A 27,976-nucleotide genomic window follows, 5' to 3' on the forward strand; every position below is an offset into this window, starting at 1 on the left:
TGGTAACAAACAAGAAATAACCAATTTTTTTTTTCCAATATGTAGGAAACAATGAGGAGCTTGTAATAAAACCCTAAGATGATTCTGCCCTTCATGTCTGCACACTCCAGAAGCCACAGCACATAAACACGAGGGTCTGCTCGCCAGCTGTTCCACGGCAGCGTCATTCACACTTAGTCAACAAAAATGGTTACAATTCACCAGCCCCCAGAACCAGAAGTGAAAATGAACTGCAACACCCCTTCCCATCGCCCCACAACGAGAGCAGAGGCAGCTGTACCCAAACTGCTCCACCAGCCTTTCATTCCCTGTTTCCCTCAGCCTTGCTGTGCCACCTTCAGGCGCTCTCACCCGCGGAGTGCCAGGTCGAGGCACAGGCAGCAGCTTCAAAGGCTCAACAGTTCCTCATTTTTACATTAACAGACACTTGTCACACGTGGGGATCACAATTAAAGAGAGCAAGGGATGACCACAGTAAGTTAGTTTTGTCCTGCAGGCATTCCCATTCACGTCGTCATCACGGGAGAAGAGCCAAGTTGTTCTTTCCTCAGTGGTCCAGGTTTAGGCTGATGATGCTCACAACTGCTTCAATCACTGCAATTTAAGCTCCTTAATGCATAGTTAAAAAACAAAGGCTTTACCTCTCTCAGGTGTGCTCTCTTCCCTCTTTTCTGCCTTTTTTTTTTAGCATAAAATCTAGCAAGGTCTGCTTTAATCAAGAATGTTTTCTCTACCCAGACACACCATCGTTCCATCACTAATTTAATGAGTCAGTATTTAGGTTCTTTTTTCCTTATTTGCCCATCTGTGGTATGAAGAAATTTTATCAGTGGTAAGAGTTAAAGTCTCCCTTTCACTTTTTACAGTTTGCCTGTGCTGAAAGACAAGATGGAAGAGGGAAAGAACTTGAAAGTTAAACACACAGTTCTTTCATCACATCTTCCTTCTGGACTGCAAGAAACCCCTGTTTATTAACAGTAACATGTTAGGTCTTTCAACCATTAAATTTCAAGAATGTGCCTGTTAACAAGTCTGCTGATTAGGATTAATTAGGGGGGTGGAATTTCTTACATGGTACCTGATCACAGAGTTTAGAGGAACTACAAAAAAACCTCACAAGAAATCACAGCTCCTGCAACAAAGGAATCAAACTGCAGATGCTGAAATATTTTACACAAAGCTGCATTTTCTTCAAAAGAGTCCTTACTTGAGGCTTAGTCAGGCACTAAACAGTGCCAGAGAATGTGCACCGTGGAACACCCATCTGTGGAGATTGCCCTTAATTTGTGTCCCTGAAGAGATGAAGTGCAGCAGAGCATGTGGTGGGGATTCATCTGCTCCATCTCCCTCCACTGGTGCTCCAAAACCTAAACTTGTGGGGGCTTTAGTGGCAAAAAATCCTACTAAGGGATCACAGGATAGTCTGGGTTGGAAGGGACCTTTCAAGGCCATGTAGTTCAACCCCATGCAATGAGCAGGGATCATGCTGTTTATTATAAACTTCCCAAATACTGTAAGCACTGCAACTTTTCAATAATCCAATTCCAAAACTGTCACTAAATCAAAAAGAAACAAAATTAGTCCCAACACAATCCATCCGACCCCTCGGTATCACAATTAATTTCTAACAACATGGCAGCAGCTCTGTAATTTAAAATATACATCTTATTAATTACCACAATTAAAATCAAACAGCTTTAAGTGTTAAAAAAATATTTATTTCAATTTTATATACAAAAAGGTCAGAACAGTGAACAGTTATTAGTACCAAAAATTTTTGTGAATATTTAATAGCATGTATTTCAGAGTTCACTTTACAAAAACAAGTGCTTATAGAATTGTAATCAGGTTTTTGATTTTCCCTAAGTATTTCCCAACTGACAGGTGGCTAAATCCAGTGGTTTTAAATAAGTTAAATATCAGAACTTAACAGACACAGTAAGTTACACTGACACTTTTGAGCAGAGCATTGAAAGATTTGTCTGAGGGACCAATGCTGCTTCCTTCTCATTTCCCTCCACCTCCTGAGAAAAATATGCAGGTTTTTGATACTTATTTTTGGTGAGCACAGAAAAGTTGGCCTTCCACAAAAATATGTGCTGGTTTATTCTATGGCTATTGCATATATCCAAAACCAACCAAGCCCAAGAACACACCAAAAATTAACATTCCACATGTAGCAAGAGCCTTAGAATCTGCCAGAATATTGCAGAATATTAAGAGCATTCTTACCCTACTGAACAAGATATCCCAACTCTCACTGCAGTCATGGCCAGAGTCTGCACCACAAAACTGAACTCCTCAGCAAACCAAAGCCTTCCCCACATACAGAAGTTGGACTGCTTATTTAAAGAACACAGGAAAAAATTGAATTTCAGGTTGTTTTGCTATATCCCAAATACAGCACTGCTTATTACACTCAAGCAATCATCCTGTAGAAAATCAGACTTCATGAAGCACAGGGTGGGGAAATCCTTAAATTGCCCATCCTGGTGCTCTACTACACCAGTGCTGATGATGAAGAGATTCCAACAGGTCTGTACCAAGAGCCAATAACCACATTATTCTCGGGCAGTCACACCTCTCCAGGACTAAAAGCAGGAAGAAGAAATTCTGCCATAATGAAGGTAAAATGCCTGGGCAAGGAGTGATTTTTTTCAGGGTGATGCTGGAACCCAAGCCCTGCAGGTGTGTTAGCTGACACTGCTGAACAGGCAGCACAGCTGCTGTGGGGAGGGTCTGCTCTCCTCTCAACTCCTCTAGCTGGGTAGGGAAATTCTTTCTAGAAAATGAGGAATTCAAGGCAGTCTATATTTAGGCATGATCTCCACCAGTCTGCAAACTCTCCCCTCTGCTACTGGTCTTCAGAGAAGATAAATAAAGAGAAACAGGGGAATTTCCAGCACATACACAATACAATTTCCAAGCTTTCTTAGGGAAATAGGTGCTCTAAAAAAGTATGTTACTAAAATATATTCTTTGTATGGCATATCCACCTCCCCTTCCATAAAACTCCCAACAAGTTATTTCAGCTCTGTAAAGGGCAGCACTTTTTGCTTTAAAGCATATTGAGAAAAATTGCATAGTTTTAAAGTTACATAGAAAATTTAATGTTTCAGCTGTGATGGATGAAGAAAAATCGTCTGAGAACAACAGCAGTCAAAAAGCCAAGGAATTCTTAGAGCAACACAAAATAACTTAAGGAATAAAAAGACAGTTTGGCAAAACCACCCGCCTTGTTCCATATTTAAGGTGCATTAAGATGGAGACAAAGATCACAGTTCTGACTCCCAGCTCACCCTTTTGGTTCAAGTTCCAGTTCTGAGCCTGAACCCAGCAGACCCTCTGCAGCTTTGCGGGCAGCAGTGAAAACGATGGAAGAAAGATCATAAATTAAATCTGTAAATCGCAGATTACAAATGAACCCGCGAATACTTTGGTAACTCCGAAGAGCCCTTTACAATCGACATGAACATGGGGCCATTTCATCGCCTCTCAAACCTCCGGAGCCTTTGCCTCCTCATTTCCTCCTCCGAGTGCTCAGGTGGGAACCAAAAGCCATACGGCCGCCGCTCGCTGTTGTGCGTCGCTCCCCCAAAATCTACGAGACACAATGAAAACCAACTGCTGTTTGGTTGTGTAATACCAGAAAAACGCACATATGTCCTGTAAGCCAAAGCACCACAACACAAAGGGAACCAGGGAGTTGGATGTTTTCAATTCTGATGGTTTCAGGGCAATTACGACTTCCAGCGACTGCTCCTAAAGTCAAATAAAAAGCAAAAAAAAAAAAAAAAAACAAAACCACAAAAAACCAAACAATAAAACCACCACCACTCCCCCCCCCCAAAAAAAAAAACCAAACCCAAACCAATCAAAAAACACAAACCAAAAAACCACAACCAAAGGAACATCTAAAAAGTATTAACCCATTAGTAACAAGCATTAACAAGTATTCACATTTTTACAACCCTGCTTTCCACAGTCAACTGCAGATTGTTAAACTACTTAAATGTCCTCAGCAGTTTCTTCTGGCAAAACAAGCTTTTGTTTTTGCTTTTAGCACCGAGTCCAACATGTGCAGACCCACGGCAGATGCACAGACAGCTCCCATCCTCAGCTGGCAGCAGCTGCAGAAGTGAAGGACACGTGGCAGCTCCTTCAGACAGAACTGTAAACAGAACAATCCGAGCAGCAGGAGCACCCCAGGACTGACAGAGCTCTGCCCTGGCACCCCAAAAAGGAGGCAAGAACAGGCCATTCCAGCAGCTCTCCAGAGTTCACAGCGAGTCACTGAGCAAAGAAGCAATTCCACACCCCAGCTCAGCTGAGGAGCTCTGGAAAACAAAAATGAAAGTCTGCCTCCTGAGCACGATTACAGTGTTTAGGATAAGCAAATTAGCTTTAAAGATAATTAACCTGCCTTTGTAACGCTCAGTATGTCTTAAACTTTCACCTGCACTACACAGGGTCAAAACTGCATTCTAATGCTAAACAAACTTTTTTTTAAATAATTCTAATTAAAAAAGCATTTGCATTTTTAAAAAATTCTTTTCAGTAGTGAAATTTTCAATTAAATATAAGGTTTCTTGTGAAAACGTTTCTTTTGCTATACAGCACCTTTGGTTAATTGTTAGGTAAGAAAAGAGATACCACTTACACAGTGTGAATACTTGCAGAGCCCCCATAAAATATGCTCAACCCTTCAAATATACATCTGCTTTAATAACCAGTAGGAACAGAATTAAGTGCTATAAAAAAGATGCAAAATGCTCTTTTCTACGTTGACCTAAAAATAAAAGACTGATAATACATTTTGAAGAGCTCTGTGTTAAAGAAAAGATCTTATTTTACATCAAACAATACGGTGAGGAGCAAAGTTGTCTGTTTGTGAAGGCTTAAATATGTTCATTTGTATCTGTATGTATATATTTAAATTATCCTGCTAACTAAAATAGTTCCCTAAAACCTTTTTTTTTTTTAATTACAGTAGAAATATTAATGAAATGACACCTTTATCTTACCAAAATATTTATAAGCCACAGCATTCAGAAATGGTAATTAGGCCAGTGCTGAGACACCACCTGATGTCTGTGCAAGAAACAAACACAGGCTTTTCAGCACATCAGCAAAAAACATTTCAAGACTAATGGGTTTTAAGACTGTAGTTAAAGCATTTGGAAAACTGCACAAAGACCAGATGACTGACAGAACCAAAGGATACAGCACAACAGAGTTAGAACAAAACATTAACCCTCACACAGCATATTTTAAAATTAATTCTGTTGTGAACTAGAACTGTGTTCTGTCAATACAGAGGATTGAGCTCCTCCATCCTGTCACTGTGGAGGGGTTTCTTTTGTTCCTGATGTTCACAAAGCACTTGGAACACAGACAAGAAAACCACTGTGACTGCAAGAGGTGTGACTAAACCTGTATTAATGGAATACAGACAAAGCTTTAATAAGCTGAAACATTTTCATCCACACGTTAAATAAAACACCAACCATTTTGGAAATTAGAGTGTACAACTGTTTATACTGACCCATGAGAGCATCTTCATGAGTATTAAAAAAACCCCCAACACGTATTTGCAGATTGCTACTCAAATTTGTACCCTTTTTCTTGGAGTTAATCAATACAGGAAAATGGAAATTACTGAGCAGAAGTCTTCTCAGGTCAAAAGATACAATTAACCAGGGGAATCCCTCAAAAAACTAAAGAGTTTGTCATACTCTTTTAGTCCCATTCCTGTTTCAAGTTTTGGAATCAAATTACCAGCATGTCCACACAGTCACTTTAAAAATGCAACAGCCCAGTTTGAGATGGCAGAAAGAAAAATATCCCTATAAGTGACACTATTACCCACACCTTGACACTATTACCCACACCTTGACACTATTACCCACACCTTGACACTATTACCCACACCTTGACACTATTACCCACACCTTGACACTATTACCCACACCTTGACACTATTACCCACACCCACAAACCCAAAGAACCTCTGTTTCCCAAAGAAAGCACAAATGGTTTCAGTTCTGCTTGCAGTTCAAGCCACGGAAGTGTTACATCAAAAATGCTCACTTGATTTTTCCTCTTCTCTGAAGTTATGGCCTTAGTTTTATGTTAGATAATAGGATTTGCAAGAGAGTTTCTGAAAGATTTAGGAAGAATTTATCAAGTTACCCAACCATGAAAGTCTGACTAGCAGAAATATGCAATAAGTTCCCTGATAAATCCTGATGTTGCTGGATAAAAGAAGGTGAGTGTAGCAAATCTGTAGCAGCATTATTACAACACAGCACATCTGTATTTCTTTTTCATGCTAGCTTTAGCTGTGTTAAAGAAGAATCTAGAATATTTCAGTTGAATAGCTTGCAATTTGCAGTATTACTATTTGCCCTGGAACAAGTGAATGTGGTACCTACAAAACCCAAACTATACAAACACTCACATACCCACACAGAAAACATTTCCAAAAGAAGTCTTACTTTTGTAGGAGCTTTGCTGTAGAAGATAATCACAGACAAGCAATAATCTCTTTTGAACACAGCAAGCACCACACAGCAAACCAAAGCAGAGAGAGCTCTGGTCTGGATGCAAAGACAGGTCTGTGCCAAGAGGAGAGTCCTGGCAGGTGCCTCATAAATAACCATTTCATGCCCAAGTGTACACAGAGATAATCCTGGCTTTGATTTTCCCTGCCTTCGAAAGGTGTGAAAGACAGAAAGTGCCCTTAGCAGAGCCAAGGTTCAGGTATTGCTTTATTTATTGATACTACTAAGCATCTGTTTGAAAATATTTGATCAAACGTCATAACTTCCAACACTTGCTTGGCTTTCATTTGTACCAGTTTTATATAAAGTATTTCTTCCATAAATAGCATAGCCCTGCTAACTATGGCATAACAACTGTATAGAACTGAAGTTCACAAAGTGCTCTTGTCCACGTTACAGATGACATATAACGTGCTACATTGTCATACCTGTGCTATAACACCTGCTTTACCCTGCTTTTCCATGCAAAAATACCAACGTTTAAAGTGTTCTGCTTGAGAAAATGGGACTTCTCTCAGTTTATAAACATCCAAACATACGATTTTAATGCATAATCAACCAGATATTTTGGATGTATTTAGAACTGGAAGCAGCAAACTGGAGGACAGGGAGAAGCTCGAGTCAAAAGCCCAGTCTTGCTCCAGTTCTTTCCCATCTTCCAGCTAATCAATAGTCAAGTCTTTGGGTCAGTTTATCAACTACCTCCTGATTTACTGAATTGTACATGGAATACCAGAGAAAGGCAGTGCATGTATTTTTTAAGACTAGGAGCCTTCCAGAAAGAACTGAGACAAACAAAACACAGCACTCCTTTCACTGTTTTGTGTTGCACTAGAAACCAGACAGGAACTACAACTGAATAAAAAATATAAAATGGCAAAACTGTTTTTATTCTTTCATGTCCTTCCCCCTGCAGAACACAGACATGCTACACAGTCTGAGAGATTTGGCTTTTAGAATTTATCACTCTCCAATTTTTTCCTACTCAGCTCCAAATAGCCCACATTTCTTAGCCTGTGCTACTGTTTCCAACACTGCCCTCATCATCCCTTCATAATTGAGGAGTTTTATATTTATTTTAATCATGCCTCCAAGTCTCATCTTTGCTGCATCTGTGTTACCAAAATAACAAACTCTTGGTAAAGTTATGGGATTGTTAAAAGCACATTCATAATGTTTTTAGAGACCTTCAGTCACCACCTGAGCATGAGCCAAAAGTTCACTGCACCCTCAGATCACCCATTTGCTACAAATAATCGATGCTACAGTGCAGAAGCAGGAGCATATGGACCCTACTTGATGCCCCTCAGTAAAGAATTTAGGGATTAGTTTTTACAGCCACCTCCAGCTCCTACTCTTCAGCTGGATATTGAAAATACCACAGGAGAGATGGCATAAAATAATCTCACTGCATTTTCCAACCATCTCTAGTAATCTTCTGGTGTCAACCAACCTAAACAAGGCTAAACTCATTATTAAATGGCTGATACACAAAAACAAATATATCTGTCACTGCCAAGTATTGAAAGGGATTTACTAACCAACTCAAAAAACCTCCATATAGCCATGCTACTTAACCAGTCTCCAGGTTAAGACAGAGAGACATATATTCCTCTTCAGAGTAGTAAGAAAGCCATGAATAACTTCAGTTAAAAGAAGAATTTCAGGTTGGCTGCATATTTATCATAACATTGTAGAATTATTTTGTTCAGCTGCAAATAGCAAGGTATCCTTTTCATTAGCAAGTGACTAATTTGTTCAGTCAGACATCAGAAAAAGACCTCAGAACATCATTTTTAAGATTGTCCCAATGAACAAAATTAATTCAATGATAAACCAGAGTTAAAACAGTAAATTATGGGTAAATCTAAAATTAGGAATACTCCCTGACCTTAGTTTAGCAGTACAAACATTCCCAGACTAAGTTTGTTAACATTTGCAAGAATCTCAGTATATAAAAACCCACTTTGTCTTCCCTTTGCTGCATTTCTTGCTTGCCTAACAAAGACCCACAACAACAAAGACATCTCTAGATACAGTCAAAGATGGAACTACTCCTATTGTTTTCCTCCTCTTTTAATTGTCTTCAGCAGTCGAAGCATTTGCCAGAAGGAAACCACCCAAAAGAAAACTGCACTGGCAGGGCCTGAGGATGTATTTGCATATTCAGGAAGTCACAGGAAAAAAACACATTCAGCGCTGTTTATCCAGTTTGAAAATTTGAATAAATTCTTATCTCAGAATCTTTTCTAGCAATGATCAGAACCTGTATCACCCAACTGTGTCACTGCCAGCTTGTTGCCTGAAGACCAGAGGGAGATAAACTCTCTGAGCAGCATTTCCAGAAGTACCCACACCTCATGGAACTGTTGTTTTCCCCACAGTATTTCACAGGTGCTGACGGCTCATGCCCCTGGTTTCAGAGTGAAAGGCTTAGTGGCACATCTTCCCTCTTTGGTGAACTTTTATCATTGCTATCAAGAGAATCAGGAGGTTTCTGGTTCTAATTTGCAGCAACTGTAGGTTTATCCTATGTCAACCACTGTATTCACTGAAGACACAGATGGAAGAACACTCATGAAATATTTGCAAGAGAATTCTGGCCATGCTTCTTGTTGCAAGCTGTCTGCTACTTACACTGTCACCAAAGCTTTGTATGGAAATGATAAAAATGTGCTGATTTATTTTCCTGGAAATTTGCACTTAAGAAAGTGCTGGTGATCAGGATGACAGAGCACAGTTGCAGTTTTAGAAAGGTATTTAGAACATGAGCTCTAACTAATGAGGAAAGCTTTTTTTCCAAGAAGTGTGTTGGGTACCTGAGACCAAACATAACCTGAACTAAAAAACCAAAACCAACACATGAACAAACCAACAAAAACATAAAAACTCCCAAACCAAAAGACAAACAAACAAAAAACCCCAAACGAACCAAAACAAAAGAAAGGCTTATATAGAGTTTCATTATAAAATATGAGAGGAATATCTATATCTGATACTCCCAGGTATTTCTGTAAAGATCACCTACATGTTTAAAACACTTAGTCTTAAGAAAGAGGGAAATTCCTTCGAGCTTGCAAGGGATTCTTAACATAATTTAGATTGAAAGTCAGACACTTAGGAGTTCAACTCACAAAAAATCCCAAACACCCACCACGAAAAAAATCCAAATCCACATCCCACGCTAATCAAGATGTTTCTTGTGAGCAGAAAAGCAAGCAAACAATAGATCAGAGATAAGGTTATACTGGGGTTACATTAATGGTGGCTGCTAACACCAGGATTAACCAAAAATGGCAGCCACATATTTGAACTTCCTAATTAAAGGAGTTTAAATATCAAAGGATATGATTTTTTAAAACCAAAGTTATTTTCTTAAGTAAAGGAAGAATTACTGCAATTTGAAACAAACATAGACTTAGGGGAATAAGAATTTAAAAAAAAACAACCAACAAACCAAAACAACAAACTTTGGAGAGAAAAACAATTATTGTTGTGTAAATGGATACTTGTTTGAGGCAACAATATATCTAAAATGAGCAATGGAAAAAAAATAAGTAGAAGTTCCTTTCAGCAAAGGGACCTAAATCACTGTGATAGTTTGACAGTCTTGAAAGTGATGCCAATATACATCTCAAATAAGCCTAAATTTCTCTTCTGGCATTAAACATCTATTATTATTATTAAAGAAATGTTCAGGATCTGCAGTTCAGGAATGCCTGACTGTACAATAAATAGAAATGCTGTATCTTTATGGTGGGTTTAGATAACCCATATATAGGATACAGAACAGCACTTACTGAGCTTAAACTCAGTGCATGTCTTAGTGTGAATTACTTTTCAGCTGTGGACAACAACTGACACCAGGAAATACTGTATTATGTCACTGACTCTAATGAGCTTAGCAGGATAATATCACAGCAGTTTATAAATCAATTTATAAACAGTGGATCAACATTCTCAATCCATAACGCTACAGTTTGTGGCCTAAAACACATAATAAATGTACCTGTCCAATGAAGCATGAAACAATATTAATAATCAATCAGAATTACAGCACTACTTTGTTGTCCAAGTTACAGAGCAGCTGTGATGGTTTAAGTGTCATAGTTGGGAAAAAAAATTAATACGAAAAGAAAACTCTAAATTGATTGTGGTACCTGCTTTTACAACCATTTAGCTCTCTACATGAAATTATTTTATGTAATTTTTTTGTCATGTTAAGTACCTGTTTCATCATCCATGTAATTGCAAGAACCTCTGGATGTTCACGCTGTAGGGGAAACGTGTCACGTTCAAAGGATGGTGCTCATTCCAGCTAATTCTTTCTCAGACTGACAGGGAAGAATATCCTAATTCCCATTAGCACAGTAAATTGCCTCTCATCCTTTGTGTCCCTAAATCAGGGCTGATCAATGCCGTGCTCGATATCCCTTCCTCTGGGCAAGTTTAACCTTTCCACAGCCTGGCCAAGGAAATATTTTACAGAGTTCAACTCCAAAGCCTTGCTTGCCCAAACTAAAGTGCTCCAGCAGGCAGGAGAGAGAGGGGTGCAAAATAAAGCACTCTTGAAAACAAGATCTCTGTGTATTTGATCACACCAAAATGTATCAGATACAACACACAATGATACACTTACTACACTTAACTGACTGTGGGGTTTTACTTTAAGGTTCCAAATGAAAGTTGTAAGTGTTTCACCCTGATACATGGAAGCCTTTAAAGTGCATACTGTCTACTTATTTACATTATCATCCTTTTGTCATTGTTATTAGTATTCTGTTTTCTTGATACTTTAAAAACATCCCACAAACATGGCTCAGTCTTTCAAGTGACATTTCAAAATTTCTTCCTCAAACTCAGTGTTAAAAATGATGCAAAATGTGTTAAAAAGACAGTAAAATAAACAGTATCCCTTACAATAAAGCCCATTTTAGACCCATTCCCTTCCAAAATTACATAGGGCAACATATTTATATTACTTGGTTGATTTCTAAAAATTCCCAAGATAGCACAAAGAGCAACTCATTCACTGTCTTCTGCTGACAGACCAGATGGACTAAGTGCTATTTTACTGACTTATTTGAAAGCTAAGATCCTCACTATCTTCGAAGATTTGATTGAAATGGGACTGCTCAGATTACATTAATTCATAAAACAAATACACTGAGGTAATAAACCTGCTGCAGAAAATGTTACGGGATTTTTGAAGCTTCCAGCTTTACAGTGCTGAAGGACACTCAGGCAGAACAACAAAGGTGAACAAGGAAGGAAGATAACTAGAAGAAAAAAATCCCTTAAAAAAACCCCTGTTTTCCCTACAAGTCTGCACTTCTTCCTCACAAGTCACCCTCACAATAGACACAAACCCAATAAAGCAAAAAATCTCCATTTACTTTAAGCAACATGTTAATGAATCTCTCAAACTGAAAAAGTCTTTCTCTATTTCAATTTTGCCTCATCTGCTGACTTTTTAAAACCATCTTCCAGATAACACAACATGTTCTTCATAATAAAAAATAGGATCACAGAAGGTGTGAAAGCAAAAGTGATGATGATTTGTCAAAGACACTGGTTTTCATATTTTGCCTGGTATTTCTCTGACAGCCATAACAGTGGTGTAAATTAATTTTCTGAGAGGAGATTTATGAATGGTGCCCTGCATTTGAAGGGTTGCAGGTACAAGCAGAGGCTTCTGTATCTCTTTCCTAATGAATAGTTCCTTGCACCCAGGAAGACGAAATACCAAGATGATGAAAAAGAAAAATTATGTTTACGAGATTTTCAGTCACATTATTATTTTTCTTAAGATTAAATGTTACAGATTCACCAGATTTAAAAGAAATCTTTCAGATTTCTGCAGTCAAGGAGCACCTAAAGCCTGTGGCTGACTTCCTACAACAATCCATATGGACACACAACACATTCAAGAGGAAGCAATGCTTGATATGAAAAACTCTATCAACACCAGACAACACATACTATATTAATTTCTGACCTTTATTTTATCATTCAATATAAAAATATTGCATAAACATGATGAAAACTGGACATGTGATGTTCTAACCTGGCACTGTCAGTCACCTTAAACAGATTTTCCCTTAAGCCTTGAAGTTTTCAGGAACTGAGTAACAGATTCTGCCAGGTATTCTTTCCCCCTTCATTTTCTTGCATCATAAAAAGTTAAACTGTATCCCACTGAATGTATTTTACACATTTTATACTAATACATTTCAGTTAAAAACAAACAATTTTTATTCCTAAACATTTTTTCCCATGTTTTTCAGCTTCCTTTAAGGTAGAACAGGATAGTGTGAAGAGTTAAAAATCAGTACATTGCCTGTCAATTATATTTGTATAAAAAGCAAAAAAAAAAAAGACACATCCAGAAAGTTCAAACATTGACAACATCAATTTTGCTATTACCACTTCATACTACTTTTTAGAGAATTGTAGGAGTTTTTAGCACAGTAACTTAGTTTACTTGAGGGATTTTTGTCAGAAAAGCATTTCTTCTACTGCATTGGTAGTAAGGTAATCAAACAGTAAGCAATTATGAATAAATGTAATTAGACTAAGAGAATGACACTGCATCCTCACACTACATCCTCTGAATATTCTACCAGGAAGTTTTCTTCTGTTTCCCAAGATATGTCCAAAACACTGAAAATAAATAACGAGGAATACTGACTCCCTTCTCAGTATGAATGATAACTTAGGATATAAAATGCAATAAAATTCCTACCTCTTTCATTAAGACTGTTTAGCACTGCCCTTTCAAGCTGTTCTTCTTCAGTGAGCCCACCAGTGTAATCATAGTAGTTCCTTGGAGGTCTGTATTGATAACCTGGATAATGGCCATAATAGTCTGTAAAATGAAAACAGAAATGAAGAAAATAAATTGCTGCTGCTCAGTGGGCAAGCTGAAATCAGATATTATCTTTGGGCTATCTTCACCTCTTGGTTTAATTTTGGAAAGAAAAAAATATTAGGATTCAATTACTTGCCGTGAATTAATTTCTAATTTTCAAAACCAGAGTGTGGTAACAGGAGAGGGAAAAATGACAGAAAGATGGATCAAACTTCTTAATTTTGTACAATTGTTATGAGTAAGTGAATTGTCATTATTAAGAAGTTCCACATAAATTTGAGCAAGAGTTTTCATCAGTTCCTCTTAACAATTAGTTGTCAATATTTGGACACCTTATTAACGTCTTTAGAACAGCAACACCTAAACAGGCTATCCCTGACCATCAGGAAAGTTTGCCAAAGACAAGCACAAACCATCATCCACCCAAACACATGGGATTTAAAAATAATAATAATAAAAAAAAAAATTACTTGGCTGGAGAATTGAGCAAGACTCTCTTCCTTTTGACAACACTGAGTACAGAAAACAAGCTGAGAAAAACTTATGGGGAAAAAAGTCCCATTTTTTTATTCCAGTTTTGCATCTTCAAAAGACAAAGCTTTTATGATATTTTAATTTCCAGATGACTGAGCAAGGGATTTTGAAGACCTAAAGTTACAGAAATGTTGCCAGTGTCTTCCAACTGATGGAAAATTACACACTTTTTTTTTTTCAAAATGAGAAAAGTGGAAATCTGTTTGCATGAAACAAGCAGAGCATGCCATTTCCTTTTATCTTCAAATTATTACCATCAGTGATAGTCCTGTGCTCTCTCATTACTTCTATCAATTCCATGTGCAATGTGTGAAGGCTCTGTGATTAACAAGTACAGATGATGAAGTGAGGACAAACAAATAATTTCTTTTTAAAAATGATTGTGGTAAGGAAAAAATAAAAAAACCAAATAAAAACAGCAATAGCCCATCTTAAAAGCTCTACAGGAAAAGCAGGAAAAATTGAACAGAGAAACTGCAGAATATTCTATAAAGTAGTAAATATATTCCTCTGTATTACACAAATATGTCTGTATATATTTTATATACATATATATGTCCACACAGATGTGTATATATATATCTGTATAAACACTACACACACACATAGAAGGGCAATTCTGTCCATTTCCAAATATTTTTTACTTTTTTTTTGGAAATTACAACTGACATTGGCAGAATTTTCCTACACCTGCAGTGAAAACTGACTGCAGGCCAGCACTCAGCTATTTTGTCTTTACACTTGGGATGTAATTTCATGTACTGCCCTCGTTCTCCTCTGCTTTATGTTCATCTGAAGGAACTTTTCCTCAGCTAGAAATTCATACTCTGGAGGCTTCAAAACCACGTGCATGAAGACTATAAAAATCCTGGTGCTAAAAGCATGGAATTATCTGATGAAAGAAAAAGGATGTTGTATTTTAAGTTTGTTCTGTGGCTGTAAATTTTTCTCTGTTTGATGTTTCACGCTGTCATCACGTTGTGAGTGCTCAGAAAGCTGTAATCTTTTATTTTACAGCAAGAAACAGTTTGGTAACATTGATGTGTTCAAGGTGTTCCTATTAATCAAAATAAATGTCCTAATACTTTATTCATGAACTGCATTTAGAGAAAATCTAATTCAGCTACTAAATACTAAATGTGTTAAAATTACACTTAAAGCTTTTTTTCTCCTAAAGCTGTTTCCCTGTACTGTTTCATAAAATCTGTTCTGACTATAACTTCATCTATTTTTCTATTTAAATGGGTATTTAAAGGCAGATCCCAATAAATCAGCAATGCCAAAAAGTGAAAAATTAATCAAGATATGCATCATTAGCCTATGACACTAGAACAAGTTTCCTTAATTCACAGATGGCCAAATTTATTACAGATATCATCCACCAAGCAAAAGGTTAAATCTTCCATTAAGAGTCCAGCAAATAGGATGAAAGACAATTACAAAGTGTATGAACAAGGAAGGAACAAAACAAATATATATATATATTTTTAATTGCAGTTATAAGTCATTTTAGATAAATTAATTTAGTATTAAAAAAATTAAATAGCTGTATCTAAAGCCAAGCTTGGAAGACAGGATAATTCAGGTTAACCCTCTCCATCTGCCTTTTGTCCACGCTCACTGCACGTTCACATCTTCATTCACTTCACTGTATTAACTATCTTTTATTTCTCTGCTGGCCTTTATCTATCAAATATTTTTCGACTCGAGAACTGGAATAATGAAAATCCTGGGTAAATACATTTCTAAGTTGGAACAATCCTTGTTGCTATTGGTAAGGAAAGCTGACTGAGATGGTTGGTTTAGGAATGACAAAATGGATGCTTCAAAAATATTCAAGGGCCCAGAATCCTGCTTGTGGGAATTATGTAGTGTAATAATAAAACTGGAGATAGATCATGGAAGACAAGAATCCATCAGAGGATAAAAGCAGCTATAATCCTTGGCTCAAAGTAAGCACATCTCAATTATAAAAGACTACACAAAATACAAAACCCTTCATGTTTAAACATCAGAGAACACTAAGAATGATCAAATGCATGAAACAGTTTTCTTACAAGCAACCACATACACTCCAACTTTCCAACTGGAGAGGAAAGATGACCATTGTGAGTACAGGAGAACACGAAATACACAAAGAATGAAGGTTTAGTTTCCTTTCCCAGGGAAGAACTAATGTGCATCAAATTAAATTAGCAGTTAGCAGGTTCAAAACAAACAGAAGTGACAGATCCTATACCAGGAAATAAACTGTGAAATTCTCCCTGTCTGATGCTGTAGGTGTTAAAAGTGTTCAAGTCTACTCAAAGAGCTTTTGACAAATGGATGGAAGAAGAATCTACCATGGGCTATTAAAGACAAAAATTCCCCCATAAAACCCGCTGCTGAGAACATCTTTAAGCCACAAGCCACTGCACACTGGCAGATATTTGAGAGGATTATCTCTATGTATTTATCCTGTTCTTACAGCAGATGCCCAGGAAAGAGCAGAAACCCCTGCAGGAGACATGCCCAGAGAAGTAATACAAGTTTAGTAAGTGTACATATGTGCAGAATATTTTATATACTATATATGTTCCATTTAACTAGCTCCTCTATAAGTTTTCTATCATTAGCAAAAATTATTTTTAAAACTGGAATAAATTTTTTGTTAAGTTGATGAGAGTACTTACCTGAATAGTAGTCCCTTGGCCTGCCATGGTCAGTGAAGAAAGAAATGCCACCTAAATAAAAGAATAATGTATAAGTCAAATTTACTGGTTCTTACCATCCCTATCTAAGAAAAAAAAGGTTGATTTATTTTCTTCTGCATTCACTTCAATAATGAGCATATCCTTATTTGTCTAAAAACATGCAAGAAAGGCCTGAATCTCTATATGCAAGACTTAAATGAAATTTAAAAATAAATGTGTTTCTTATGCAGATTTTACAAATCCAACAAAATTCTATACCTGCACAGGCTTTCATGATCTTTTCCAGAGGTCCCTTAGTGTACATCAATCCAACAAGAATCCCTGCTAGGTGCCCAGCAAAAGAAGTCCTACAAAATAGGAAAAATCTTGTGAGTAATGGAAAGGAAGACTTTTTTTGGGGGGGATGCTGAAGGAAGGGTGCAGAATTTGTTGTAACCGAGGAAGTGCCTGACTGAGACCAAGCACAGAGAAATCACCTCCTGCAAGGACAAAATGCCAAGTTTTCTTTCTTCAAGACTAAAAGTTGGTAGGTACATACAGATATAGGAAAGTATCTAAGAAAAATCCTGGAAAAGCTGGAAATTAATTGGAGAGAACATTTTAATTGCTTGTTTAAAGGACAGAATAACCTTTCCCTAAAAGCATTTAGAGACTCATCAAGGCAGTAAACTCATTTTAAACTTTAAAAAAGTTTAAAAGACTCACACTGAAATATCTAGGTAGGACTTACCAAAACCATTAGAGTTTTGAGTGAAAGCACAAACACAGAACTTCCCAGTGGACTATCAGTACAATCCTACAATTAATCTGAGGTAAGCAGGAATATACAGTGCCTTCAAAATAAAAAGGAGACTTGAAATGCTGAGAACCAAATTCTTTTCTATTCATACCAAAAATTTCTTTACAAAATATCACTGCCATTTGCATCCAGAATGAAAAGGCTCTGGAGTCTTGAGGGATCAGCACAGAAGCAGATGTTTACAGTAAACAGGGAGATTGGCCCCAATTATTGCCATGACTGTGGGGTACTCTATAAATTCATAAATCAATTTTCAGTATTTAAACTAAGAGTCCAACTCTTTTGAGTTAAACCAGATTTAAACTCTATTTGCAAATTTTCCACCTCTATTATCAAGTAAAAGAAGCCAATACACTGAACATTAAAATTTCCTACTATGTGCAATTATAAATAACTCTTTTATACCGGTTGTCTAATTCAGTACAGTTCAAGTTCAGTTCAAGTAATATAAGCTTTTTTGCCTTTCTGAAGTATTTAATATAAAAATAGACTTAAAAATTGAACTTTTTACATTCTGGTTAGCAATCCAAAGGAGTTACACAGATGGCATGTGCACTCAAGACAACTCAACTTCCAGGCATCTCTGGTAAGAGGATACAGGGAAATGCACGTCACTAGAGGGAGGTAAAGATCAAATTTAAATGGACTTTTTTGCCACCTCCTTAATCACAAACTTGTATTCTCCTCTGTAGAGCTGTGGTTCTCTCCCATAAGTAACTAATGCTTTTTTGGAAGAGTAACATGTAAGTGCTCCTGTGAAAATTTATAGGTAAAAAGGTAGTTAACAAAATAAAATATCCATGAAGAACTAATTTTTCAAATGGATTTTTCTGGAACAGATTTTCCAAGTTCGTGAAAAATGCATGCCTGACTTGGAAAATGTCTGTCCTCAGAAAAATGAAATACTTAAAAATCAGCTCCTCTAGAAATCAGCAACATGATATGGATTCACTTAGGACTTAAGACACCACATGCCCAGTTCTAGAAGAGGCACAGAGATTAAACATAAAGTAACTTTTCACAGGTCTGTTCTTCCACCAAACAAATAATCCCAAGGAGTGCTGTGCAAAGCCTACATCCCAATATCCTTACTTTGTGGAAGGTAAAGATTTGAAGGATATTGCATGCCTTTTAAAATTTCCCCAAAACAGAATCATTAACGAGAAGGAAAATCATTAGGTGCCAGTAAATCCCTAAATCCCTTCCAAGCAAACAAATCAAAGTTTTCAGTAACACCAGTACTACTTCAGGATCTGTCATTGGTCATGGATTCTCAGGTGATCCTGATGGATCAATCCAATAAGGCAGGTCCAAATTTATTGCATGGGTTTTTGAGTGGACAGAATTCTGCCCAAATTACTGACCTGTTATCTATTCAAAACTAAATTATGCAACTTGGTCTACAAAGGGACACTCCAAAGCCTGTAACTTGCCCTAAGGATGGAAGAGCAATGCTATGAGAGCTACAATTGTTATGGTTCATTTCCACTCAGTTGGCAGTTACTAATTAAACATGTTGTGTTCTAGGTCATGAATTTCTGAAGATTACCACTTGTTTTCTATTATCATTTAAGGGCTGTGAAATTGTTCTGGGTAGAGGACACTGTAGAGGTTCAGACAAGGCACCAACCTAAGCTTCCATAAAATTATGAAATGGTTTAGACCTTATTTCTGAACTTTTCACACTCTCTGTACCCCAAAGATATTTCTGCAACAATGCAATGGAAAAACAACAGCACTCAACCTCTGAAATCACGTTTTTCCTCTACCACAGACAGTATGATGTGCTTATGGCTTGATTTCATACATAATGCTCTTCTGTTATTCTTTTATAATAAAATAAACAGTAGTATTAAACATACCACAAATAAAAACTACGTTTTTGTAACACAAAAGTTTATACTGCACTTTTTTTTTTTGATCTTTCTGAAAAGTGGGACATTGTACATAAAGTGTGATCTGGTAGTTTGTGGTGTTTGTATCTGTACTTCACATATATTCTCCAATATGATTTGCAGTCATAAAATATTATTTAAAATTATTCCTGTTCCTATATTCCTATTATAAAATAGGAAAAGTACTGATTTGCAAATACAACTCCAAAAATCAACAGCCAAGGAAGAGAAAGGCCCCGTTCTCACAGAGGAAGGGGTGGCTGAACTGTGCTGGCAGAGCAGGGCACACAGGAAAATTGAGGGAGATGATCAGCAAGGACAGTGACACTCCATAAAATTGGTGGAATGTCAGATAACAGTTTTATCAGAACTCAGAGGAGTGACTAAACCAGGCAGAAGGGAGTAGGATGGAAATGGCAAGCCAACAGCGGAAGGCTGCTTTGCTCATGAAGCCCTTGGCACTGTGTTGGTCTGGTTACTTTGTTGAAAACACACATCCCTTTTCCTTGCCCATCAACTTTTGTTATCTTCCCTTCAATACTCAGTAACACCTCCTGGGAACAGCATTTCAGCTTTTTATTTTTGACTCGTGCTCGAAACAGAAGGTGTTAAGAAAAAAGGAAGACCTGTGGCCTCGAGATTTAATTTTGTAGCCCCTAACATTCCACCTGGATACCAGCTAACACTGCTCACGCTTCACCAGACAATTCAGAGAGCCCAAAGCCCTTCTCCTGACTCTGAAACGTTAAACGCACTTACCCTGGGGCGATTAAATGGATGGCCAGCAGCTCCACCCAGCAGGCGTATTTACTGGAGAGCCGCACCCCGAGGACGGTGCTGACTCTTCCCGGGTTGTAATGGTTGTTAAGAACCTTCAGAGCAAACAGGACTCCTGCAAACAAGAAGAGATGGCATGAAGAGAAAGGTGCTTGTGCACAAATAAGAGAGAATACAAGCAGTTTAGCGAAGGAACTTGAAGAACCATGCAGTTCCACAGCACCACGGAGCATGTTGTTGCATGCCAGAACAACAGTTCTAAGCTGGTTTTTCAGTGATACTTTTCAATGGCTTAAAAAAAAAATAAAAATTATGTATTTGTATAACAGCCAATTCTAGGTAGCTTTTAATTATGCCTACTCACTGTAGCTATATCGGGTATTCCAAACAATACAAATTTTAAAATGGGAGTTCCAGGTGAAATAATTGACAAAATTAGTGAACTCAAAAAAAATATTCTGTGAGTTGGGAAAAGCCATTACTGAAAACAAGACAAACAGATACGGGTGAAGCTCAACAGTAGGCTCAAATTCTAAAATTCATGAAAAATCATCTTACATATACTCCAGAATCACTTGTTTCTGAAACAAAAAAAAAAAATAGATAAATCACCTTTAAACACAGTAAATAATCAATCATTTCTAGTTGACTGCAACTGTTTCATCATGCAAGCAACAGTTGATACAATGGAAGGAATTTGGAGAACTTATGGGAAGTTACAAGTGTTTGTGAGAAAAGTTCCTCCTGAGAGAAAGCTCACAGTGGTCTGAAAAAAACCCTGAAAAATCAACAAGTCCAAGTTTTGCCATGGACACATTGACATTTTGGCACAGGCAGCCAAACCCCTCAGGGTTTGCACTCGGGGCCCCTAAAGCCACCAGAGGCCAATATTGGAAGGGGGTGTCACTTGTTACCCAAGGGTAGGTGACCAGAGAAGATCTGAAGCTCCAAATCAGCAACTCCCAGGATGTTCCAACCAGTACCCATTGGAACATCACAAAGAAACCCTCAGAGGTGTTGAGGCACCTTAGAAGTTAAAAAGGAGGGCTTGCCTTCTAAGGCTAGATCCCAATGACAGCAAGGAAAAAAAAAAACCTCCTTATCTAGAAGAGCAGGGATACTTCTCCACTTGACTGCACCTTTTTTTAAAAAAGGAGTTAATTGACTTGATCTCCTAAACTCTGATCTCCTGAAGGAGAAGACAAGACCATTACTGCAAGGAAGTCGACCAAAATCAGGTGCTTGGACGTTTCTAGCGGAAGCAAATCTCGGGGAGTCTCTCTAAAGACAGGCATGAATAATTTGTGATTGAAGATAAAAATTTTAGACTGCTAGGTTTTTCTAGAAGCCATCTAATGAGCATTATTGACATCAGAAAATGAAAACCCTCAGACTTCAATCCATCAGTGGTATTAACCAGGAAACACAGTTCTAAGGGGATGAAAACTGCTTTGATGTTCTCAAGTAAAGTCACTGTCACAGGTCACAAGAACGTGAACTGAATTACATGATGTTCACACCCAGAGCACAGGCTTTAAATGAAAAAATAGCAAAGCTTTACTAACATGGCAATCACACATACAGGGAAATGGGACACCCATCCATTTTCTGCTATTAACAATTATCGTTCTATAGCACCTCTAAATAATTAATTTTATATATGTAAATTGGACCGACTCGGCGTCTTACCTGAAAAACCTACCCCACAGCTCATTCCATAGGAAGGGTCATCCAGAACTTTCACAAGGAGGAATTCCAGCACCACATACACAAGTCCAATCAGCACGGAAAACACCGCAATTACGTAGGCAAACCACACGCTCTTCAGCTTTTTTTCCAGCATTATCCCCTTCCAAAGCATGGAAATCATGTTATAGTACAAGTGCCAGTCATCTGCGTGGTGGAAAGGAGAAAGCAGCAAGCGCTGCCAGTTCTTGTTGTAGATGGCTTCATTGACACTGATGCACACTTCAGCCAGCGGCCTCACGGGATTCAGGAAGAGAAAAACGTTCAGTGCAAGCACCCCAAGGGTAACAGGAGGAATGTTCTGGAGTCCCACCTGGGAAATTTGATAAAGCAGCAAAAGCAGCCCAGCACTGACTCTTCCCTGCCTTCGCTGCATTATTACTGCTCGTTCATGGAAGTGGGAAGATGATTCCGATTTCTGGTCTTTTGTTCAGTTTCAAAACCATACAAGTTTTGGAAATTCTGAAAGAAAAAAGGTAACTTGTTATACACATGTAGGGGTGTTCTCAAGCTCATCACTGCCTTTTTTTTTTTTTTAACACTACAAATTCATCAAGGCAATCAGCTGAGACCTCTTTTATATCAGAAGAAAAACTTAAGTGAGAATGGAAATCAGAATTTTTAAACTGATATGAGGCACAAATAAAGAAGGCACAAATTAAAAATAATACATAAAATCCAGACAAGCATTGTGAGAAAAAGCAGTCTTCAACATCACTTTCACAACTCAGGACAGGTTTTACTTAATCTACAGAATATCTGAGTGTTCTAGATATATTCTAGATATTCTCATTAATGTTCTCATTCACTCAGAATTATTAAAATTTCAAGAAGGAAAAAAAAATTAAAAATTCTCTAGAGTCTCTGTTTCTGAGCTTCCTATCTTTGCTACATATTTATTTTTTCCATGGTCATTTCTCAACTTTTACAAATAATCAAAATAAGCTAAGCCTGAAAATTAAAAGTTACCATTTCAAAAAGTAACAGAGACACAGTTAAGCACTCCTAAATGTAAGCTTTGAAAATCATTACTGCTTTCCTAGGGATTAGGACACAGAGTTTAGTTTAAAAGTATGTGATGGAGAAAGGAAAACTGTAGGAGGAAAGAGTAGCATAACCTTCTTTTTCACTACATAAAAAAATAGCTGAACTTGTTAACATACTAATTTTATTTAAATTCTTTTCCAATTCAGCAAATCAAATGCTTCCTCTGTAACATTTTTATTGGGTTGCAGCACACAAAGTAAGTGGGCAAAGAAGGAAAGCACCTCTGAATGATCTTATCCCGAAACAGCAAAAGGACCTGTGAGACCTGCACAGGGTTGGACCTCGAAGATGACCAAACTTAAGTAAGAGGAGCACATCCTTCCATGCTAATTAACACATGTAACTAATTAACACCACTTATAGTTAAGTATTCTAGTCTCTTAGACTAGAATTTAATTTCTCTTTAAATTACATTTATGTTTACTACAGCAATCTAAGAGAAGAAAAAAAGCCAACTTGGTTGGGGTTTGTATCTTCAAAAGAACTGCAGTAAAACAGAATGCAGGTAAAATTTCTTTGCTACTTACAGCAAAAGTCACTGCATTTTTTCCCATGGTCTTATCCTGGAGATGCTCCACAATATCTAAGCCTTGTCCAGAACAGAGGGGAAACTGCAGAAAGGCTCTTTACACCAGGCCAGTTCTGGAACCCAGAACTAACTACCCTGATGCCTCCAAAAACCAGCCTCTAATCCTCACATTTAACTCCAGAGACCGCAGCTGTTGCCCCCACAACAGCTCAAATGAGCCAACCTGTTCAAGTGTAAATTGATCGTTGCAGATAATTGACACCACCAGCCTTGGATGTTAAAGTCAACATTACCAAAAAAAAAAAAATACTTAGTTAATCAAAAGTTTAATCAGTGTTATTATCTTTTCCCACACCACTTGCTCAGCTGCTATCAGGTATAGTGACACCCCCAAATTATTTTCAGATTCCCCTGCCCGGACCTCTGGCTTTTCTTGTACCTTTTTTTCTATCACAAAACAGTCAACATAAAAACTCCTAGAATTTAAAAGCCACTTGAACACAAGTTATCTGGAAACCTCGAAATCTCGCCATACCACGTTGGTCAAAGTGCCAAATACTACAGTCTTGCATTTTAAACTTTCCATCTCCCTTTCGATACTCTTGAATTCCCAATTTAAATATTTTAACATCCATGCACCTAAGAAATGAACCCCCATACAACACAAAACCATACAATAATCATGCAACACGACTGGGAATGGCTTACACCGTGATTAGAACAGGTATTATAAATCATTGCCATCACTGGGAGCAATCAAAAATGTCAGCCAAGACACACTGTGTGTTCGATTGTAAGGGAAAAAAAAAAGATATAAGAAGGAAAACAGGAGTTATTTGAGAGCCTCCTGGAATGCAACTCTCAGAAAACATATAGAGCTTTCAACTGTTTGAACATTCCTTCTCAGCCTCTACTCTGTTTATTAAAAGGCTAATGAGGCTTGAAACAATGAAGCACTCTTTCCTTTTTCTTCTCCTGAAAACATGCCACCCACTTCCAAATGTACAAATTTCCAGAATAGACTGGAAATGGACATTTGTCTTGCATCCAGCCTGCCACGTGGCTGCATTTTTGTCACCTACTCAAGATAAATGTCTGAACTAAGCATTCTTGGAATTTGTTTGTTTGTTTTGTGCTAACCGAGTGTAAAACATTTAAACCTTTTATTTTTACTGTGACAACCTCTCTCGCTCACTTGGCAACCGTAAAATGTTATGACTTCATATTAATGAAAAATCATGTAATAAAGTAAATATTTTAGTAAATACCAGTTAAAATGAAACGTTGTGCTGTCTTTTCCCACAGCTGTAATTTGAATCCAGAAGACAAGAATCTTCCTGTGCCCTTGCTCCCCCCAAAATGGACAAAACCACCCTGAAATTCTGATTTATGTTTATGTGAAACCCACTACACTCCAGAAAAAATTATGTGTCCAGATTAGAGCTAGAGCAATGTAAAAAAACACCTGAAACACGTGCAGGGTGAACATCAGATCCTGAGCACAAACCATTCCACGCTACAGATAAGTCTCAACAAGCCCACACTGCTTGTCTGTGAAGTCTCGGGGTGCAAAGGCTTGTCCCAGTAAACACAAAAAAAGAGGTTTTAGGACAAAAGAGGAGTCCTACAAAGGAAGCAAAAACTGTAAACCATTCTACTATGGCCCTCAAACTTTGGAAGGGGGTGGGGGAAAGGCATAGCAGAGAAAAAAAAAACAATGCAAGAAAGCAACCCAAAAATCTGAAACATAATGAATCATCCTGTTTATATTTAATATGTATGCAAGGAGAAGGTCAGCCACAAGCTGTCAGCTACAATAAGCTTTGAAATGTACACTCAATTACACAGTTCAAAACAAAGGCAAGGTTCTGACTTCATTATAAAATTAATTGCTTCATAAAGAATGGCTTCTGCATTCATCAAACGTGCCTTTAAAGAGCATAACGTGCTTTCATTCACAAAGGAACGCCGAATGGGGAAGCGAAAAGGCAGTTTTTCAGAATTTGGTGGGAGAAGTCACACATCTTTCATACAAAAGTTTTAAAGTAATTTAGGTCAATAACTACCTTGTTGGAAGGAAACAATACAAAATTAAATATCAACACAAAATGACTACATAAAAGGCTACATCACAGCCTTTTTATTATGCAACATTTTAAAACATCATTCAAAGTTCTCTGTGAGAATAAGGAAGTTCTTCTGCCTCTTATGTCTGGCTTCAGCATGAAAATTGAAAATCTTTTATAGTCCTTTAATCCTCTTAAGTACTACCAAAAAGAAGTCCTTAGCAAAATAAGCTTTTAAGCTAACAACTCCAATTTAAAACTGAAAATTGCACTCTGAAGGGTGTGACAATTACTATTCACAATAATATATACAGGTTAAACAATACATGCCAAGAATAATTTTGGACACCTCATCCCAAAATAAATGAGACAGCTTTGAGAGCAAAGAACCCAAGGGACTGGGTCAAATCTCATACTCTGCTGCACATCTTAAGTATGAAATCTGAGAGACTCAGCATTTAGGTTTCTAATTGCCTCATCAGTTCGGCTACTGCTAATTAAGCTAAAAAAAAATTATTCAAATTGTTTCATTATTATTAACGTGCACTGGAAGCCCTGACAATTTTAGACCCAGGTTTTCATTCACAAAAGAGAAATCAGTGTGTTTTATAAGTCATCTATTTAAATGTAATTAGCCTTAGCACACCAATCTAAACATCAGAACAAGCATCCACTGGATGAGAAATGTTATTTGATGCAACAAAGTCTCCAAAGCCTCTTCACTTTCTGAAAAATCAGAACAACAATTACTGAAAACTTCTTTATATTGTGATCCAGGAAACTATTGAAAATATGCCCATTATGTGACTAATCTACCACTAATTTTATTTCTTCCTGATATTTCAGTTTCTTTGTAGCCTCTCTCATAAGAGACACTAATTAATAACTACCTCTCAAAACACTAGGATACATCTATGCTAATTGAAGCTAGAGAAGCAAAATAATAACAAATATTTATACCACTTTACTGGTGAAGGTGAGGAGATGTCACAGTTAAAGAAAATAACAGTATATCAGACCAACAGTGAGCTTCAGATTAGGCCACAAGAGTTTTAACTTCACAGATGTTTAGCTCTAATTAGGGTCAGGAATTTGGTTTTCAGTTGGATATTTTGGTTTACTTGATTGCAACAGTTACACTTGTGTAATCCTAAAACTGAATAATCATACTAGAAGGCCATCCTCCTTTACCTCAAGAATTTTGTAATATAATTAAAAATGAAGCCACCAAGGATTGTCTGGCTCCACTTCAGAAGTGTGAAGCACAAGGACTCTTAAAGCTTTAACGTTCCTTAGTTCGTATTGCTTTGAAGGAAAGTTTGTCTGCTGTTTGCAGGAGAAAGGCAGGACAGGAAACTTACTTTCTAATTCAATCCATCTTAAATAACACTGGTTAAATACACAAACAACTCAGAAACACACACTTTCCAGTATTAACGCTGTGCTCCTCCTGCCAATACCTCAAATCCATCTGAATTAATAAAACGCAGTTCCAGGAAGAACACCTTTGAGCTACTTCAGGAAATCAAACCAGCTCAGGCATTAATTACATTTTAAAAACACCTGAACTACTTAAACTCCGTGTTAGACAAGCACTAGAAAGTTCATCAAATAATCTGAGGTTCACTTTGGTTTTTGTTTGTTTGTTTATTAAGAGAGCCGGCAAGTTACTTACAGCTTTGTTGCTTCTTGTTTGTTTGTTTGTTTTTACCATTTCGTCGGTTTGACAAAGAAAGGGACTATAGTTCTGGTCAGACATGATTTTTTTTTTTTAGGGAGTTATTTACAGAACATGTAAAAACATTGCTGTAGGAAAATGGAGCATTGTAACAATAATAATGAAAATAACAGTAATAATAAGCTGTTGAAGCTGAAAGGAGCAGCACACGAGAGGGTGTCGCAGCATGAGGGGCTCGCTCGGTGCGGGTTCCCCCTCTCGGCTCCTGCGGGCCCCGCTCCCTCCTGCGCGGCGAGAGCCCTGCGAGGAACAAGCGCCACACAAACGACGGGGGAGAAAATATCAGGTACTCGTACAACTCTCGAAACTCGCTTCGCTCCCACAGCTCCCCCCGCCACCGAAACCTCGGGGAGGGAGAGCGCGCAGCGCGGACACCCCCGAGCCGCGCTGGGCTGGCGGTACCGGCAGCCCCGGCTCCCCGCACACAGCCGGGCCCCGCCGTGCGCCCGGAGGCAGCGGCAGGGCAGGAGGGGAGGGCAGGGGAGGGAAGGGGCGCAGGCAGCGCCGCGGAGCCGCCTCCCTGCCCCTGCTCCCGCCTCACGCCCCTGCCCGCCGCGGCTCCAGCGCCCCCCCCGCCCCGCACTCACGTTCTCCGCAGGCAGCGCCCGGGCCCTCCCGCCGCCACCCGTGCCGGGACCCGCCGGGCCGCCAGGGGCGCTGCTGAGCTGAGGGCGATGAGGGTGCGGCCATGAGGGCGGTGCCGCCGCCGTCCCCCCCG

At 38.1% G+C, this 27,976-nt stretch overlaps 1 protein-coding gene across 3 annotated transcripts; it reads right to left on the minus strand.

Moving 5' to 3' along the window:
* Positions 1-1,746: 1,746 nt before the first annotated feature.
* RHBDD1 (rhomboid domain containing 1) lies at positions 1,747-27,966 on the minus strand. 3 transcript variants are annotated; one of them, XM_050308417.1, is made up of 7 exons: positions 27,846-27,966; positions 21,822-22,340; positions 20,115-20,247; positions 16,920-17,008; positions 16,641-16,691; positions 13,309-13,431; positions 1,747-3,601 (listed from the first exon to the last, which is right to left on the minus strand). In XM_050308417.1, exons 2-7 carry the CDS (start codon positions 22,252-22,254, stop codon positions 3,486-3,488), a joined length of 945 nt encoding a protein of 314 aa, XP_050164374.1. In that variant the 5' UTR covers positions 22,255-22,340; positions 27,846-27,966; the 3' UTR covers positions 1,747-3,485. The 3 variants fall into 3 exon arrangements, with proteins under 3 accessions (XP_050164374.1, XP_050164373.1, XP_050164375.1); XM_050308416.1 differs by lacking the exon at positions 27,846-27,966 and adding an exon at positions 23,453-23,604; XM_050308418.1 differs by lacking the exons at positions 1,747-3,601; positions 27,846-27,966 and adding exons at positions 9,612-13,226; positions 23,453-23,647.
* Between the last annotated feature and the right edge of the window lie 10 nt (positions 27,967-27,976).

Source organism: Myiozetetes cayanensis, unplaced genomic scaffold (assembly GCF_022539395.1).
Source record: "Myiozetetes cayanensis isolate MyiCay16 unplaced genomic scaffold, myiCay2020 scf13, whole genome shotgun sequence".
In the NCBI taxonomy this organism is placed as follows: Eukaryota; Metazoa; Chordata; class Aves; order Passeriformes; family Tyrannidae; genus Myiozetetes; species Myiozetetes cayanensis.

Bases quoted from the DNA above. Each gene is read 5' to 3' on its own strand.
- RHBDD1 (XM_050308417.1), bottom strand. From the start codon at position 22,254: ATGCAGCGAAGGCAGGGAAGAGTCAGTGCTGGGCTGCTTTTGCTGCTT. The intron at 13,432-16,640 runs GTAAGTACTCTC...TTCATTTTACAG, and splicing joins GCCAAGGGACTACTATTCAG to ACTATTATGGCCATTATCCA. The intron at 3,602-13,308 runs GTAGGAATTTTA...TGTGTCTCGTAG, and splicing joins AAACAGTCTTAATGAAAGAG to ATTTTGGGGGAGCGACGCAC.